The 19,644-nt window shown below is 43.5% G+C and overlaps 1 protein-coding gene across 3 annotated transcripts in view; it reads left to right on the forward strand.

Annotated features, from left to right (window-relative positions):
• Positions 1 to 19,644, forward strand: part of Wwox (WW domain containing oxidoreductase) — an 898,633-nt gene that overhangs the window by 262,101 nt on the left and 616,888 nt on the right. For all 3 annotated transcript variants that reach the window (XM_048437342.3, XM_048437339.3, XM_085681773.2), the window contains 2 exons: positions 4,911 to 5,096; positions 13,938 to 14,202. In XM_048437342.3, the coding sequence (XP_048293299.2) occupies positions 4,911 to 5,096; positions 13,938 to 14,202 (451 nt within the window). The remainder of the gene's footprint in view (positions 1 to 4,910; positions 5,097 to 13,937; positions 14,203 to 19,644) is intronic.

Below are 19,644 nucleotides of genomic sequence, written 5' to 3' on the forward strand. Positions count from 1 at the left end.
TTATAGACTTGTCAAAAACCTAGAAAAGGAGGGAGTGCTTCTAAATTTGCTGTTTGCTAGATGTCAAAAACAAAATCCTGGGAAGGAAAGAACATGACAAGCCAGTGTCACACAGGAATAGACACAGAGACTTGAACAAAATGCCAGCAAACCAAATGCAATCATGTACAGAAAAAAGGATTGTATACTTATGATATGTAAGGAATTCAAAGTTAAGTATTCAAAAATAAATCAATGAAAGAATTACAGGTAAGAAGAATAAGATCATCTGGATGGATATAGAAAAATTATTTGCAAATAGTTAAGTATTCTTTCTTGATTAAAAAAGTACTCAGAGTTGGAATCAAAGAAGTCATTTTTTTCACCTTATTAATTTATACAGAAAGACCACAGCTGATATAACGTGAATGCTTTCTCCCTGACACCCAGAAATAGGCAATGGTGTTTTCAGCCAGAATCCATTCAAATTAGAAAGGAAAAATTTAAATTTCCTCCCTTGTAGATGAAATCACTTTGCATGTATAACATCTTAAGAAATCAAATTGAGAAGTATTAAAACTCGCAGCCAAGTTCAGCTGGATTGCAGGGTGACCACTTAGTATGTAGAAATGAGTTGGTTTCTCTGTGGGAGCAACGACACCTCCAAAAGGAACTGAAGAAAATCATTTTGAACTGAAGAAAATCATTTTGCTTGCAGGCGGCAACATCAGAAATAAGAAAATCAGAAGCAGTTTTGAAACTTATAAAAGAATTTAACAAAAATGTGGAAAGCTTAGACTTCTGAATGTATAAAGCATTGTTGGAAGAAATTAAAGAACACTCAAATGAATAAAGGTAGCCCATGTTCATGGATTGGAAGGTGTGATTCTTTGTCCGTTAGGTTCATCTACAGGGTGGATTCAGTTTCCTTTAAAGCTGGAATTTTGGTCTTGAACTTCATATGAGAATGAAAAAGACACTGAGTAGACAAACCAAGAGTGGAAATCAAGTGGGAAGCCTTCCACTTCCCAGTAATTAAAAACACACTTTGTCATGACCACAGACATTCAAGAACTGAATGGAATTAAGGTTCCAGAATTAAACCCTCACATGATTGATTGATTTTTTTTTAAATGCTGGTGCCAGAATAACTCAGTTGGGTAAGTAAGTCTTTTCTATAGATGGTTCTAGTAACACTGGGTACCCACCACAAAAGAATGAAGCCAAATCACTTTCATGTGCCATACACAAAGTTAGCGGAACAGGAATCAGTGACCTAAATATAAAACCCAAACTACTTTATTCCACAAGAACACATAGAATCACAATATCTTTGTGGCATTAGAGTAGACAATGACTTCATATGTCCAACCCCAAAAGCGCAAGGGACAAAAGAGGAATTAAAATCAAAACAAAACGAAATGAGAAATCACTAAAATTAAAAGCTTTTGTGTTTCCAATTATACCATCAAGAAAACATAAAGACAACCTATAGCATGGGAAGGATGTTTGAAAACTGTCCACCTTGAAAGGGTTTCATGCATCATCCATAAAGAATTTTCATAATCCAACAGTAAGAAGATAAAACTGCGAGCTCCAAAAAGGAACTGAACTCACTCTTCTCCCAAGAAGATATGCTAACTATCAATGAACACATCAAATGATTCTCAGTATCATCAGCCAAGACATGTAAACCACAAAGAAGTGGTTGCTCGTGTTTGCTAGGGTGACACAGGGCTCACCGTGGACAGAGAGATTATAAGAGCCGGAGAATGAGGAAGCTTCTAGAAACTAGATCCATGAAGTCTCACCAGCATGGGCTCAACAAGGAAAAGAGCAATAGAGATGCTAATGTGGCTGAGGGAAAGGCTGTGAGTCCTCAGCCCTACACACAGAACTACAAGCAACTCGGAAATGCTGAGATTGACAGAGACTGTCTTCCCCAGGGAAGAGCACACCAATTGGTTATCAAATGCCAAAGGGCCAACCCTGAATAAATACACCTACAAGTAACATTATACAGACTCAGACTGTACAGGTTGTGTTTGTGTATTTAGGATGTGTGTGTGTGTGTGTGTGTGTGTGTGTGTGTGTACACGTGTCTATGTATGTTTGTAACAATCCATGAATTCAAAAAGGAGCAAGGAAGGGTGTGATAGGGTTTGGAGAGAGGAAAGGGAAGGGGGAATTGTTATGGTTTTATTATAATATCAAAAATAAAAGAAATAATTTCAAAAAGAAAGAAGAGATGGGCGGTGAAAGTGTTGTATGGATGTAGATGTGTGTAGCGCACAGCTAGTGAGGGTGTGAGGGTCCCACTTTGGACCGCAGTTCAGTTTGATTCGCCCTCAAAAGTTAAACACAGCATTATTCTGAGCCAGCAATTCCATTTGCAAGTGCGTACTTGAGAGAAATAAACTGACACATCTCCAGAAGAACCGTCAAAGCAACGTCCACAGCAGCTCTATTCACATTAGCCCAACACTGCAAGCAACCCATCTGCCCATCAAAGGATTAACGGGCAAGCTTGTTGCTGTCTGTGCACACAGGAGAGTACATCTCGGGCTCAGGAGGGAGGGCAGTGCCCGTTCTTGGTACAGTGCGACACCCTGAACATCATGCCAGGTCAAAGAAGACAGTCATAAAAGACCTGCTATCATCCTATTTACATGAGATGATGGTGTTTGACAAATCTATAGAGTAGAAAGTATATTCGTTGTGTATGGGGGTCGGTACCATGCAACTCATGACAGCTGATGGGTTCCTTTTTATACTTAAAATTGCTGTTAGAATCGGAGATGGTTACTTATCTCAGAATTACACTAGATGTGAATTATAATCTCAGGATTAAAAAAAGTGGAAAAATAACAAATGCCTGATAGGGAAAAAAAGAATCTGACACCCCCCCCCCCCCCCGTCCATACTCAGCACTAATGTTTTTCTGTATTTTCTTTCTTAGTGACTGCATAGGGAGACATTCCATTTGTTTTGCTTTTAGTTTTGTTTTGATTTTATGTTATCACATATTAATTTGTTCGTGTGTGTTCCCTCAGATGTGTGTGTACGTATGTGGGTGAGTGGGTGTGTGCCAAGACTGGTGGGGGAGACAGGAACAACTTGAACTTGCAGGAGTCTGTTGTGTCTTTCCACCATGTGGGCGTGTGGGATCAGACTCAGGGCATCTGAGTTGGTTGCCAATGTGTTTATCCACTGTCCTGGCAGCCTTGGCTCTGTGTTTTGTTTTTGGAGACGGGATTGCACTCTGTATGCCAGGTTGGCCTAGAGTTTGCTGTGTGGCCCACACTGGCACCTGCCTCCTCAGTGCTGAGATGACAGGCGTGAGCCACCACATCTGCACTGGCGTTTCCCTTTCTGGAGGAAGCTGTGTGACACATGTAGGCACGCATGCTGACCTTTGCTGCCCGCCAGACTGGAAGCCTCTCAATTCACTGTTGTGTATTTATCTGTTCTACTATTGAGGAGCATGCATGGGTGATTTCTAGTCCATAGTTAATTTTATGAGTTCTGTTCATCTGTGTAATTATTAACATCTTTATGTATACACTTGGACTCTTTCCTTAGGTAAGTGTCTTGGAAAGTGTTGATTTCCTGAGGTAGATCATCACAACCTGGGTGACTTAAAGCAAGAAATTCATAGCCTCTCATGGTTCTTGGAGCCGAAAGTCTGAAGTCATGGTGCCTACAGGTGGACTCCATCTGGGTGGCTGTAGGGGCCTCCTCGTCATTCTCCTGGCTTCCTAACATTGTTCTTGATCCTTAGCTTTTCTCAGCTTTCTCATCTATCACTCAGGTTCCCTCCACCCTATTGGTGTGTGTGTGTGATTCTGTAATATGTATTTTTGCTTCATAATGGATTCTAAAACAAAGTGGATTTGCTTGTTATTGTGCTGTGGGCTTCAGATCATTTGCTTACAACCTCTTCTTCACAGGACAATTTCCCCCAGTTTAATTTGTTGCTTTTATGTTTCAGTTACAAATACAGGAGAGAGCCTTGAAGGTCTATCATTGTGTAGTATCTGTTCATTAGGATTTCTTTTTAGAGAAAATGTATTTATTAGGAGTTAGGACTTTCAATCAAATGAAGGGTTACTTCTAGTGTTAAAATTGTGTTTCCAGCACACCTCTTCTTTCTTATCCCCAGGTTCATTTCTAACAGGCAGATTTAATCCGAACCTAAAAGGAAGATACATACCTATGCATGTGTGTCCGCACACAAAAACACATACACACAGTGAGGCAGGGTCTCATGTAGCCAAGGCTAGCCTGAAACTCACTTCGTAGTCAAAGATGACCTTGAACTTCTGATCCTCCTGCCTCCACCTCCTGAGTACTAGGGTTACAAACATGCTTGGCTTTTGTGGTGCTGAGAATGAAACCCGGTCTAAGTACAAGCTAGGCAAGCATTCCTAGGAGGAATATATTCCAGTATCTGACTGTCTCTATAAACAGAACATATTCCCTTGATGGGTTTATTTAGTACCTACTAAGCATCAGGCCCCAGTGTCAGCCTTTCTTGTAGTGTGCCTTTTTCATAAAGAAAGGAAATGAACGGGCTCCTCGTGGGTATCCGGTGGGCTATTTTGATTGAACTTAAAAGTGGTACTAATTGTTGGTATTAAAAGCAGAGTTAACTAGAAACTGTGTGTTCCAACTCCAGCGAGCCACCGTTGTCCTGATCTACTCCTTATGGTTCTGGGTTAACCATGCGTGTCTTGGGTCCTGTGAACTTCTTGTTGCTTGTACCTTGAGGGCATGGCCCATGCAGACTGATGTAACATCCTGGCATATTTCATCTCTCACTGGATGGACTCTTGAAAACCCTGAGAAATGGGTTATTTCTAAGTGGACATAGATGGCACCTAGTTGAAGACCATCGATTTGTGCCTGATATTGTCTGTTTTATTGTGTAGGTCTCTTCATGTGCTTGTGTGCAACGCGGGGACTTTCGCTCTACCCTGGACCCTCACGAAAGATGGCCTGGAGACGACCTTCCAGGTCAATCACCTGGGACACTTCTACCTTGTCCAACTCCTGCAGGATGTTTTGTGTCGCTCAGCCCCTGCCCGTGTCATCGTGGTGTCTTCTGAGTCCCACAGGTGGGTTTGAATTTAATTTGATATTTTCCACTTGTCTCTTTGTTTACATCATCTGAAATTCTCCCCAAGGCTCCAACTGAAAATCATCCTGATTTATTGAGGGCTCAGCATTTAAACGCTCTTACAGAGAACCCCAGTTCAGGTCCCAGCCCCCAGGTCAGGTTCTCATAGCCACCTGTGACTTCAGATACAGAGGGTGCAACACCCTCTTCTGGTCTCCGCAGACAACATCAACCACACACACACACACACACACACACACAAATAAGTCTTAAAATTACTAATTTTGACTAGATTTACTATGAGAAACGTCAGTGTGCACAACCTGGCTTCATTAATTTTTCCAGATCTTTCTACATGTATGATCATGGGGAATTGTTTCTGGGGCGGGGGGGACTGTCTAGAGTAATATAGAGTGATTTTACAATTATACCTTAGGCTCCCCATTGATTTCACTCGGAGATGGAATAATAATTGATTAAATCTGAATGGCATGACCTTTATTGATTTGTAATTCAACAACTTCAAAGTCTCACGGAGAGGAGAGCACAGTTATTCTAGCAGGGGAAACAATGCAGTTAAGGCCGCGAGATGAAATCCAATTGTTTTATAATGAGAAATTAGGGAATTCAATGCAGACATTAGCAGCGTAATTGCAGAAAGGGAAGGACTGTAGTTAGCATGTATTGGAAATCTGGCCATGCCTCTTTCGGTTAGAATTTCAATTTACACATCAGATGGCGTTTCTTTCTGATTGCCATTAGACTATTCAATCGACGAAAAAGACATCTGAAAACATTGTGGTGTTTTCAACATATTTGTGCTGGAGTTGGATAAACAACTAACTGTTTCTAAGAGAAGTGCTAAGAAAAGACAAAGGGTTTTCTGGGCTGTCGAGGCAAGATTTACAGCTTATTCCGGAAGATTCGCTTCCCAGTGCTCCTGGTATTGGGGACCGGGGCCAGGGGTTGCCTCCTTAGTAAAGCAGCTAAGAGTAAATTAAAAAAAAAAAAAAAAAAAAAAAAAAGAATGTGCCAAGGACTATTTTCTGTCTCTTCTTCTCCACCTTAAGTCCTGAAATGTTTTGGTGACCCAGAATGCGGCTTATTATTTTTTTAATCATACTTCCATAAAATGTAACCCCTGGGACTTTGAAGAACGAGACCAGCCAAGGGTTAGCTTGAACCCTTTATCACTCCCAAGCACAGGGGCTTACGGTGCAAGTGACACACTGCAGACAGATTTACTCTTGCCAGTTTAGATTTATGATGGCTGCAATGAAAGGGAAGCACGGGTAATAATCCCCCCTCTCCCCCAAGAAGACACAAAACATCTAGTAATTAGGGAGTCACAAAATCTGGCCTGGCTTATCTTTGCAGATCACACCAGGTTTGCGGAAGAAAGGGAGTGGCCCCCGCGAAGCAGGGAAGGAGGCTACCGTGGGGGCAGACAGGAGAGAAAGATGTAGAAATAAATCTGCCAGCCCCAATCGCTTACCAGATGTGGAGGGCACCACGGGATATGTTTAAATGAGCTGGTATTTAATGGGAGCCGGTGTGGAGGTGTCAGCTGTTCAGTTCCCTCAATAAAACTCTGTCTCAGCTGCCATTTCCTGGGACGCCTTTGTTCTCGCTGGAACCACACTGTAACTCCCGCTTACTTGGAGGTCCAAGTCCTAATTTCATATTAAAGACGAATTTGGAAGGAAAGTCCTTGGCCTCCTGAATGAGGTCCATTGTCATGTCTAGCAAGGCCTAGTTGACCGTGTGTGAAAGGCCTGCATCTGTGTGCCGACTGGCTCTTCTTGTCCACTTTCTTCTCAGTAACATTCTTACAAAATATTAATTCCTACGAGCGGGACTGTTTATTACTCTGGTGTTGCATTCCCGAGCTCCAGCGAGGAAGCATGGGTGCCAGGCACACAGACAGCGCTGGCTCACTCCTGGAGGACCCAGAGCCCAAACCAAATTGTAAAATGCAAAGTGTTGATATCTAATTACCTCCATAAACCTTGGCGGAGTCTCTCCGTCGGAGTCAAGACCCCCTGTTAGGGGAAAAATAAAGTCTTATGTTTGCAGAAAATATTCTACTGGATGCCCTCAGGCGAATTATTTATTAACCACTCTCTATCTTCGCTGTGTTTTACTTACTTAGCTGGAGTCTGAGCGAGTGAATTGAGTTTCTGCCTGTCTAAAATATATCATAATGAAATGGGCAGTTGGCTTCCTCACTGTGAAAGTTTTTCAGATAACAATTAAAATAGAAGGAAAAGAGCAGAGTGCTGGTCATACAGCTTTCAACAGCCTCAGCAGGAGGACGTGACAGGCGGTTACATGTACAGACATAGTCACACACACACATGTGGTCACACACAGTCACACATAGTCATGCATAGAGTCATACCCCGACACCGTCTCACCTAGACAGACTCTCAGACACATAAAATTGTACACAACCAGAAAAAACTCACGTAAACCACAAAGTTATATAACCAAACCACACCCAAGGTCTCACATAGTCACACAACCACAGGAAGTCTGATATCCACAATCACACATGTACAGTCACACACACAACCACAGGAAACTACACCTAGTCACAGACAGACATCCCAGTCACATATATTCACATATAATCATAGACAAAAATCACACCATCACAAGTGTACAGTCACATAGGCATGCACAGGGGCACACACATCTCATCACCAGCACAGCCTCACACGTACAGTTACACACAGATTTTTCCATGCAAGTTCATTTCTACTACTTGAACACACCAGATGTTGTCTGTGCAAGTCCACTCTCATTATTTTATTTTTGTAATTAAGACTTGTTTCCAGATTTTTTTTTTTTTGAGACAAGTTTTCTCTGTAGCTTTGGAGCCTGTCCTGGAACTCACTCTGTAGACCAGGCTGGCCTCAAACTCAGAGCCCTGACTATCTCTGCCTCCCAAGTGCAGGGATTAAAGACATGCGCCACCACTGCCCGGCAAGAATTGTTTCAGCTTTAACAGAGACCTATGTAAAGAAATAGAAGACAGGGACTCATGGGTCAGTCTGTCTGGAGAGCAGATGTCAGCCAGCCTCTCCGTGGACAGGAGGGATACTGCTCAGACCTTCCTTGGCTTTGCAAGACTTTAAACTTGAAAACAGTGCAGGAAGCCTCAAAGAGCTGCCTCCCTGCCTCTAGAGCAGCCAGACCAATGGGTCATGTTCCTGGATCCTCACTCACTTCCGTGTATGGACCAGAAGTGTGCCCACTCTTCCCACTTCTTAAGAACTGAGGGCATAAACTAGTGAGACCTTCAGGAGTCTGGGGTTGGCATGGCCTAGAGTTCCATCTGCATCACTAAAGGAACAATAGATAATAGAGATAAGTTTAATTTGCCCAATGTTCCCAAGTCATGGAGTCAGGGGCCCATCCTAATACCAGGAGACACTATCTGCAATTGTGTAATCAAGATGGGAAGGTGACCTTCATGGTCAGTGTTATCTTTTAAGGGAGACTTTAAACCATATATATATATTTTTTTTTTGTAATAGCCTATAAGCCTTGAATTCTACCCTCATGCCTCGTCTTCAGTTGTCAATTCCTGGTTTCCATTTTAATCCTGATACTGTGCTCACCAAGAATCCCCAGCCTAGCATTTGAACCAGATAGACAAATGACTGGTAGTTGGTGTTAATGCCAGAGGGGTAGGAGACAGGTGAAACATAAAGATGGCATTGCTAGCTCTGCTGCTGATCTCGGAGGGACTATGGGAGTGATCAGACACTGGGAGTGATGCCATAGAGTTGGTCGTGCAGAGTGGATGCTAAGTTACCATGGAAACAGATATCTCAATCGCTTTGCGTGACTTTTTCAATCTATCCGTCTTACCACCAAGAAATCATTGTGGTATCAAGCTGGGAGAGCTTCCTGAAAGAAGTGTCCCTAGGCTGGGTTCATGTGAATGCGTTGGTTAGGGAGATTTTCTAGGAGCAAAAAGAGAAAAAAAGCATTGGGGGAACCCACGAAGGGTGCCGTATTTATTCCACACTATTCAGATGTTTGCGCATGCTCAATACCCTGTTCTACTCTCAGTAGTAACATTCCCACCTCGTGTCTCAGGCCTCGGAGCTCCGGCTTTGTAACTCAGTAATCCCTTCTGTGGTCACCCTTCTGTAACGCTTCATTGCTATATTGAAATCAAGTTGAAAATAATATCACTTTTATTGCACAGACATATTTTTTTGTTCACTATGATGGCATAAATCTACTATAAAGAAAGCATAAACTGAAAACCAAATAGCACATGTTTCAACATTAGACTACTTGGGCAGGACTATGGGGAAGATATTGGGATATCTGTGTCCTGCATAAATCACCCTCACAGAGACTGTCAACAGGTAGACTCCATTGCACACTCCAGTGCCACTGATACTGAATTAAACCTCACACTCCTGAGCCCCAGGACATCAAGGGCGCATTCATTCCTTATTCACATAGTTGTTGCATGGGATTGAATAGGCAATAGATGTTAAAACTATGCACATACATGGAACACTTGCTTGAGATTATGGGAATTCTACCCAGCCTTTGTATTTGTCTAAGTGGGGCAGTCATCGTGGAACATGATTCTTGTTCTTCTAGCAGGGCACCTGAGTGCTTTCACCCCAACTGGTCGTCATTTCTTCTATCAGAACAAGGACCCTGAAATTGTCACATTTTTTGTTAAGTTCTTTGCTTTGGGCAATTAAGCTGCAAGTCTGGGGTCTTCTTGTGGCTTCGGAACCTGGAAACAGGAAACCAAGAGTTAGCTGCAAGGTGTCCCTTGGTGACATTAGCTTTGCTGATTTCTGAGTTGCAGCATTCAGCATCTGAGTAAATGTCACTGAGTCCTGGGAGAGGAGTATTTAATTTCTGTTAGCATGACTATCATCTTTTGTGGTGGTTTGCATGAGAAATGCCCTCTATTGTCTTGGATATTTGAATACTTGGACCCCAGGTGGTGGCAGTGTTTAGGTGTGTTTATGGGTTGTGTCCTTGCTAGTGTAAGTGTGGCACTGGGAGTGAGCTTTGAGAGTTTAAAAACGAGCACCATTTTGAGTTTGTCCTTTCAGCTTTGTGCTTGAGGTTCAAGATGTGTGCCCATGTCTTCCTGCTCCAGCTGCCATGACTTTGCTCCACCATCATGGGCTCTAACTCTCTGGAACTTAATTCCAGATAAACCCTTGCTTCTCTAAGTTGCCCTGGTCATGGTGTTTATCACAGTAGCAAAAAGTGACTGACACACCTACCTTGTGATAGTTTTCTTAGTTTTAACACATCCTCAACTGTTCCTTCAGAGGAGCAAGGTTTGTTCTTGATGCTCCTTTGCCATTTGCACTGTGTTTTCCATAGTCGTTTTCTGCAACATTCTTATCCTGTTCCCTTACTATGTATGCTGGCTAGTTTTAAGTCAACTTGACACAAGCTTGAGTCATCAGAGAAGAAGGGGCCTCTGTTGACAGAGGTTTCTGTCCTGCCTGGTTCTGCAGTTGTTCAGTCCCAAAGAAACACACAGAGGCCTATATTAATTATAAACTGGTTGGCCTAATAGCTCAGGCTTTCTTATTAACTAACTCTTACATCATATATTAACCAATCATTCTCTTCTGTGTTAGCCACGTGGCTTGATACCTTTTATCAGCGAGGCAGTCTCATCTTGCTTCCTCTGTGTCTGGGTGGCGACTGCAGACTAAGCCTTTCCTCTTCCCAGAATTCTCCTATTCTTGTTTCCCTGCCTATACTTCCTGCCTGGCTACTGGCCAATCAGCATTTTATTAAACTAATACAACTGACAGATCTTTACAGGGTACAAGACCATTGTCCCACAGCAGGCCTCAGTCCAGAAAACACCTCCTTGAGATCAGGTATAGGCAAGAAAGCCTGTAGGGCACTTTCTTAATTGGTAATTGATGTGGGAAGGCCTGGTCCATTGTGAGTGGGCCCACCCCTGGGCTAATGGTCCCAGGTTCTATAAGAAAGCAAGCTGAGCAAGCCATGTGGAGCAAGCCAGTAAGCAACTCGCCTCTATGGTCTCTGCGTCAGCTCCCACCCTACTTGAGTTCCTGTCCTGGCTTCTTTTGATGATGAACAGTGACGTGGAAGCATAGGCCAAATAAACCCTTTCCTTCCCAGTTCCTTTTGCTCATGGTGTTTCGTCACAGCACTAGCAGCCCTAAGTGGAACAGAAATTTGTATCAGAGACGGGGTATTTCTGTAACACACCTGACCGTGTTGTCTTGGGGAGGACTATCGAAGGACTTTGGAACTTTGGGCAAGAAAAGCCATTGATGTGTTCAAAGCTTGATAAGTTGTTCTGTGAGAGCTTGGAAGAAAAGAACGTTGAGAGAAGTGCAGATGGTGGAGGCCCTGCTTGTGAAGTTCCAGAGGGAAGCTTGAGAGTTACTTAAAGACCATTGGGGCCATGGCATCTTTTCTATTTTGAATTAAGATTCTGTGGTTCTGGTCAGCTGGAGCTGAAAAGTCAACTGTGAGTAACAAGATACCAACAGCACTGCTCTAAAACTTTTGCTTTACTGGGACCATTGATTCTGGTTAGCTGAAGCTGAGGAATGGATGCTGATTAAGAAATGACCAGCATCAGTGAGGTGAAATCTCCTGGGAAGTTTCTGCAAAGTCAGCACACAGAAGCCGTGTTCCAGATGTGGTCAAGGTTGTACTTCCTGCTGACAGCTGAACTTGGTAGTGTAAGGGTCACCCAGGTTGTACTGGTTGTGAAGGCAAAGAGAGCAACTGAGGTTTCACACTGTGACAGGCCAGAAGAGGCCATTGTTGAAGGTCCAAAACTAAGGGGTCATTCACAGAGGTTGAAGTTTAACACCATGCATAGAGCCCAGGAGGAGCTGCTGGTAAAAGTGCAGCCCAGTTGCAACAGAGACCCCTGGATTTTGGAGATGCCAGTACCATGGGATGTCCATCAAGAAAGCAACCAGAGCCTAGAAGACAAACTGTGTGTGTTGCAGAGACTCCTTGGAGGAGTCCAGAAGATTGTGAGTGAATCCCAGATACTGGACATCGAGTTATTTACACTGTTGGAGCTTGGTTTTGCTTTGTTCAGATTGCAACTGTGGCCTGGTGCTTCCCTCTTGAAATAAAGAATTATTTAACTTATTTTTGATTTTACAGGAGCCCACAGTTGAAGGATTGAATTTTTAAAGAGACTTGGGGGTTTTAAAAGAGACTTTGAATTTTTGAAAAGACTGAATTTAGAAGTGTTTCAATTTGTAAAGACTGTGGGGCTTTTAAAGTTATTTATGATTTTTAATGTGAGATCTTAGGGATGAAAGAGAAAGGAAAAGTTGTGGCTCAACCGTGATGTGTTTGTGTGTCAAGTTGGCAAGGGGATAGTTTTGTGTCAGCTTGACACAAGCTAAAGTCATCTAATAAGAGGGAGAGAAAATGCCGTAAGATCAGACTACAGCCAAGACTGTAGGGCATTTTCTTAATTACTGATTGTTGTGGGAGGGCCCAGCCCATTGTGGGTGGTGCCATCCCTAGGCTGGTGGTCCTGGATTCTGTAAGAAAGCAGACTAAGCAAGCCATGTAGAGCAAGCCGGTAAGCAGCTCCCCTCCATAGCCTCTGCATCAGCTCCAGGTTCCCACCCTGTTTGAGTTTCTGTTCTGATTTTCTTTGATAATGAAATGTGATGTGAAAGTGTAAGCCCACAAATCCTTTCCTCTCTAAGTTGTTTTTGGTCATGGTATTTCATCACATCAGTAGAACACTAACCAGGATACTCTACAATGCCAAAGTTGACAAAATGAAGCCAACTATAGAGAGTTCTTCAACAAATATGTACTATCTAGAACATTCTTTTAGGTTGTTTCTTATGATCCATTTTTTTTTTAAGGCAAACACTTTCTTTTTGGCAAAGAGACAGGTATAAAGGAAGGAATCAGTGGTGTTTAATGGCTCTGTCCGACTCTTATAAAACATCAACTAGTTACTTTGATTTGTGTGTGCCCATGCCGTGGGCATACTCAAAAACAGTAGACTGGGCCAGAACTCATTTTGGGTTTTGTTTATTTATTTTTTTTAAATGTAAAAGACTTTTGATGGCACCTCACCAAGGTTGCAGCCCTTTTATGATCATTAATTTTTAATCTGGAAAAGAGTCCTGGAGGCACGACAACTCATCTGTATTAACTTAAATGCACAAATGAAAATATACAGGGCTCATATGTTTGGCTAAAATAATCTAGGGAAATCCTGCCAAAGGTTAGGAACATGATACTGCTTTCCTAATCAGCTACCTTTTATCTAAGGCTTGTTTCCACTTAATTATCCTTGAACTTGTGGTTGAAGATCTTGAGGTACACGTGCACATACGAGTGCACACATACACACTCACATACACACACACACACACACACACAGAGAGAGAGAGAGAGAGAGAGAGAGAGAGAGAGAGAGAGTTTTCCTTTTTTGATTTTTTAAGGTTGGGAACTCAGTGTAGTCTGGAACTCACTATAGCCTAGGCTAGCCCCAAGCTTGGGATCATTCTCCTGCCTGCCTGCCTGAACTTGCTGAGTACTGCCATTAAGGCTTGACTGAGGCCCAGAGGATGTATGGTTTATTTGGTCTACTGCACTCCTGGGTTTAAACTTAAGCTTCCTCTTTGGATCACGTTACTTAGCAGCATGTTAAGTCTCCACCTTCTGTTTATAAGGGACATGGTGGTGAGGTATTCTAGATCAAATCTCCATGGTTCGTTCAGATTTTAAATCGAAATCCAAAGCCCCATGAGAAGCTGCATCTTCCATATTCTATATCATGCTTTCTGTTTTTCAGATTTACAGATATTAATGATTCCTCAGGGAAACTTGACCTCAGCCGCCTGTCTCCATCACAGAGTGACTATTGGGCCATGCTGGCTTATAACAGATCCAAGCTCTGCAATCTACTCTTCTCCAATGAGCTGCACCGTCGCCTTTCTCCACGAGGGGTCACTTCGAATGCTGTGCACCCTGGAAACATGATGTTCTCATCCCTCCATCGAAACTCATGGGTGTATACGCTGCTGTTCACCTTGGCCAGGCCATTCACCAAGTCAATGGTAAGTGGATGGCTTCTGGTACCCCCAGACCAGCCTGTCTTCCTTAAGTGTCACAAAAGGGCCTGAAAACCCAGACCTGTGCGTCAACTTGTGGTCTCATTGTTGCCTGCCGTCGTGGGGCTGGTATCGAGTATAACAGCATCATTGGCAAAGGTTCTCCATCACGTCTGTATCATCTTTAGATTGGTCTGTCATTCTAACAGAGTCTTGGAGGTTTGGATAAGAGCCATTGATTTTCAGTGTTAGGTGGAGAACACCTAAAAATCTTGGAGGTTTTGGGTGAGGTGCTCAACAATTGTCTGGTTCTTCTCTGTGTGATTTCTGATTTGGTTGACAAGCTTCTAAAGTCTGTTTTGTGGAAAATGGCACTTGATGTGTGTGCTTTGCGTTAGTGGAAGATGTGGATTAGGAAGCAATTAGGAGGTGCAGTTCCTCTGGGTTCAGTGAGACTTTGTATCGGATGTTGTAGATGCTACTTGTAATGGAGGTCTGGGGGTAGCTCTTTCCTGGGGAAGGCTTTGTGGCCAGAGTGTGGTCATTCTTCATATCCCTAAAGACAAATCTTTGGGTGAATCACAGTGCTGTGGTTAGAAGTGAATATTCGCAAAGCTGAATGTGAAGATTTTACATTTTCGTCAGTTGTTTATCAATGGCATGTAAAGACCTCTTCCGTGAATTCATTAACCCAAAGTGACTTGAATGAAAAAGGTGTGTATTCTGCAACATATTTGGTCAGTTGCTTTTCTAAGCCTCCGGCTTTGAAAAATGTGTTTCTTTTAGGGCTATGGAGATGACTTAGTGGGAGAAGCATTTTCTGCATAAGTATTGAGAATTGTATTCAGATCCCCAGTGGGCAGGTGAAAGCTGGGAATGTTTTTATACATTTGTAACTCTGGTGCAGTGAGACAGCCTGTCTCTAAATAAAGAAATACATAAATAAATACATAAACAAAACAGTAAAGAGTGTCAAAGGGAGAACCCAACATCTACCTCTGACACGCATGCACACATGGATGTGTGTACCACATATGCATATTCCACACATGGGATAAACAATAAAAGTATTCCTTTTGAATTGATGTATCATGGTACAGCTACAGATGCTGTTGTTAAATGATAGAAACTGTTCTTCTCCCTCGACACACACACACTCGGGCCTTTGGATTCGACTAGCTATCTGGTGGTGGCAAGGGAGGTAAGTGACTGCCTAGCACAGCAGACCAACCGGCTCTCCTTAACACTCCTCCAGATCAAGCCCCAGTGTGTTCTCTGGGATTAGGACAATTTATGGGAGTCACATCAAGCACCTGCCACCTACATCCCGAAGAGATGTCCTGAGGACTGATAAGAAGGAGCACTGTACTCAAACCATGGACCTAGGATTTGTCTGGTGGTCACCATCTGTCCGTTGGCCACTTGTAGCAATTGAGACCTTGACATGAGCGGTACAGCCGAGCGAATTCCGAATTCCCTTTCATTTCAGTTTAAATATCCCCATGTGTCTTGTGTTGGCCGTTTTCTGTGCAGCGTGCTGTGTACAGCAACTGTTGCAGAATTCTTCTCTCCATGACCCCAAGTTATTCTTGATTCTATGAGCAGTGTCTGTGTCTAGAAAGTTCTTCTCTGTGCCTCAGTTGTGGATGGTACACTTAACATGATAATAATAAGATAATTCTACTTGCTGTCACTAGAGTGATTTTAGTTATGACAAATAGGGAGTTTGGTGGCGGGTATGGGGGTGCTGGTGACTCTGTCCCTCTCTCAAACAGTTCAGGAGTAAGATTACTGGCAAGACAGGAAGATTGCATAGGAGAACCTGGGGTGGTGGCCTCACACCTGCCATTCTAGTCTCAAGGAAATTACAGTGGCTGGGACTTTCCATTTCATATCTCCAAGAGATTAGGAAACTGCACCTTTGATAAGTGTTTTAAATGTTACTGTTGACTTCTCTTCTTTGTGTGTATATAGTCACTTTGAAACGGGCTATCATTGTGTAGCCCTGGCTGGCTTGGTATGTATTATGTAGCCCAAAGTGGCCTCAAACTCAGAATCCTTCTGCCTCCCCCTTCCACGTGCTATATTTATAAGCTTAAGTGTAGAGATTAACAAGATCATAGAACGTGTAACTACACTTTGGTTTTCTGTGGTAAGAGTAACCTGACTAGATGGCTGGTGGTACTGTGGCATTGAGTTCCCTATTGATGAGTTCCTCAGGAGGGAGGATGGAGCTTTGGGAGGAGGGAGGTGGGCAGAGGAAGCCCAGGAAGAGGGAGCTCAGGAGGAGGGAAAATGGACACAGCACTTGCTGGTCACACTCATCAGTCTCTGCTCCACTGCAAGTATTCAGGACTCTGAAGCAAAACAATGAAGAAGTAGCAGAAGTGGGTAGAGCAGGGATTGTTTGTCCCCAGCAGGACACAAGGATCACTCTCCTGAGCCATCTTCTTCACCTTCCTCTTGTTGCTCCTACCATGATAAGGCATTGGTTTTGTGGACAACTGATGCGCTTCTGCCGTATTCAAGGAGCTGTATATTGAAACACATAGCAGAGTTTCCACCCCATGTACAGGGTGGATTCCTGAATGATCAGCCTAGCACCCTGCAAAGAGACAGCGAGAATTCCGTTTCCGCTTCAAAGTCCCTCCTCCATTTTGCCTAACCGAAAGCATTTCTCACTGCGACACAGGCATAGCTTGAGTATGCTCTCCCTTGTACAAGGCCCAGGGAAGAAAAAAAAAATAACACCACCCTGCCTGGCTCTCTGAAGCCCAGTCTCCCCTTTTCTGCTGCAGCCAGCTCCCGGAAGCATTAAACAGCAGTGTTTTAATATCAACGTCCCTTCTTTATTTGCTGTGACTCGCTGTGACTATGGTGATTTTAGTTACCGTAATTAGGTCACCCTTCATGGAGTCAGGCTATTTCAAGTGGCTCTTTAAGGACTATTGTTGCAGATCAGTAATTTTACAATTGGATGCTCTTGTGCAACTTTATTAAATGTAATATGTCTTTTAAATGTTGCCCTTTTACAGTTATACGTTTCTAATTGTTGCTGTAAATGCATTATCACTTTGAAATTAATTAATTTTTGCATTTGGGCCTCCTGCAGTATAATAATCACTAATGAGAAACTCACAGGGACTAAGTCTCAGCACGGCGCCCCCTACTGGCAAGGCCACATCTCTGCTGCCCTCTTCTTGCTGGCCACAGGACAGATGTCCTGGGGTTTCTGGGAGAGAAATGCTTATCCCTCCTTCAGTTTATGATAAAATGAAAAGAAAGGGCAAAATGGAACTATGCTGTTTTAAGTGCTGTTTAAGCCAAGACTTTTTCTGCTAGCAGTCCCTGGAATGACTAAAGGAAACCAAAGTTTACAGAGAGTGTTTGCATGACAAGGTCACATCACATGGGCATTTCACATTGACTTCCTTGTCTTCAAGTTGTGTCCTATGTATGTGTGTCAGTGTGTACTATATGTTAGCTTACATGATATAGTTATGTGTGCATATTAATTCATGGCATCATAATTCACATAGCCTGATCTGTGCGGTTATGTAATGGCATAAGAGGTTCTCTCGGGTGATTTTGGCTGTTGGTGTGTGCTCCCTCGTTTGAGGCCTTTGCCATGCTCTCTCTACTCCCAGTTAATGGCACCTTGGTGGCTCCCACCTGATGCCACAACGTTGGCATCTGCGTGTTCATTTTTCCCACACGACATGTCTGTAGGCTCAGAATGACCTCTGTCTCACCAGGACAAGCACAGAGAGCTTACCCAGCCTGTTCAAGAAAATGCCAGTCTAGCCCCAGAACCTTCGCCAACTCCTCCCTGCTCCACTTCCTTGGTCAAACACATCATAGTGCCTCTGCCATGTGTGTTTGATTCTGTCATTACGTTTCCTCTGTAAAACACCTGACAGCAGCTTCTCGACCCCCTTCCTTTTTTCTTTTCCACATAGGTTTTAAACTCTGGTAAACAACATTCTCGCCAGGGGTCCCAGGGCCAAGCAGGTCCTCTGTGGCTCGGCATGTAAATTTCAAGTTGAGCGCAGTCACGTGCCTCTAAGGGTGTTTGGAGCAACCAAATATTTGTGTTGGCAGGTAGCGGTAGGAAGGAATGGCGTGTGTTAGGGTAACAAGAACTTAGCAGATGTTTTAGGGAACTGGGTTTTCCAATCGGTTCACATTTTCAAAAAAAAAAATGACTTGAGTTTGTAGATCTTCTGAAAGGATTGAGTTTCTCGTCCCGTGGCCATGAGAAGGCAGCCATTGTAGGGGTCTTAACAGATGTGTGGCTCTCCTGCTAATGGATGGGCCCGCAACCCTGGGTCCTGTTGCAGAGTTATAAATTAGAAGCCGAGAAAGCACAACATAGCAGTCTTCTAACCTTCCACAGAGCCAAGCTGGGCGACTCTGCCCTTGAATAACCCACAGCCCAGTGATTTATCGTTGTGCAACTTTAAAACATAATGAAGGGCATAATAAATGTTGATTTGTTCTTTAAATTAGTATTTTGGCAAAAGATGTCTCTCCCTCTACCACCTTCAAAGACCCAGAGCCGACTCCCCCCGGAGGTGTGTTCAAGGACCCGCTTTGTGTTTGAATCTCCATTGGTGTGTCGGCAAGTCCCATAGAAGGAGGGAGAGCTACCGGGGCTTTTCCGTTTTCTTTTTCTTTCTTTCTGTTGAGAAAGGAAAATAACATTCTACACTGTAGAAATCTCAGTGTGTTCCTTGCTAATCTCAATATTCCGAGCCTCCAATTGCGAGTAGAATTCTCTGATTTCTGTGCTTGCTCAGGACCTGGGATGGTAGGAAAGTGGGCTGTTAGGACCCCTGTGGCCAGGCTGCAGGTGCCCTTTCCTGCTTTGTCTCCCGTCTTCTCTACACAGGCCATCTTCCTGCAGCCTCAAACAGCCTTCTTCCCTTCCAGGAGATCATTGGCCTAGGATTTATTAGTCAGCTCTCCACTCTGTCCAGCACTTTAAAGTTTATGGTATTTGCTTAGTCCTGAGGTCAGCATACATGGCAGATTCCAAAAGAACAAAGAATTTGGAATCTTTAGGCTTGTTTTAAAAACTTAGTTCCCCTCTTCCTCTTCGGTCGTTTTGCAATAATTCAACCTGCTTAGGTCAGTGTTCTGTATCAGTTCAGTGGCTGTGAGCTGGGAGCTCTAAATCCATACTGAAAGGTGGTTGGAAAAAGATCTGGGCGTTTTATTTAAATTTTTCATAGGTTCTGAAACCCTGAGGCAGCCAGAGGTATATTTGACTACAGAGTAGGGGGGAGAAACTGGTCGTCTTGGCTTTCCTTTCATGATTCCAAAGTGGCTGCAGTGGTGCCAATCGCTGCATCCTGGACCAGTTCTGAAGGCCAGGAGTGGTGGACCTGCTCTCTGCCCTCTTCCCTTCCTCGTGAGAAGAGGGTGCTGACTCAGAACCAGGCTGCG

The sequence above is a fragment of the Myodes glareolus genome, chromosome 22 (assembly GCF_982192425.1).
Source record: "Myodes glareolus chromosome 22, mMyoGla1.1, whole genome shotgun sequence".
NCBI classification, from domain to species: domain Eukaryota; kingdom Metazoa; phylum Chordata; class Mammalia; order Rodentia; family Cricetidae; genus Myodes; species Myodes glareolus.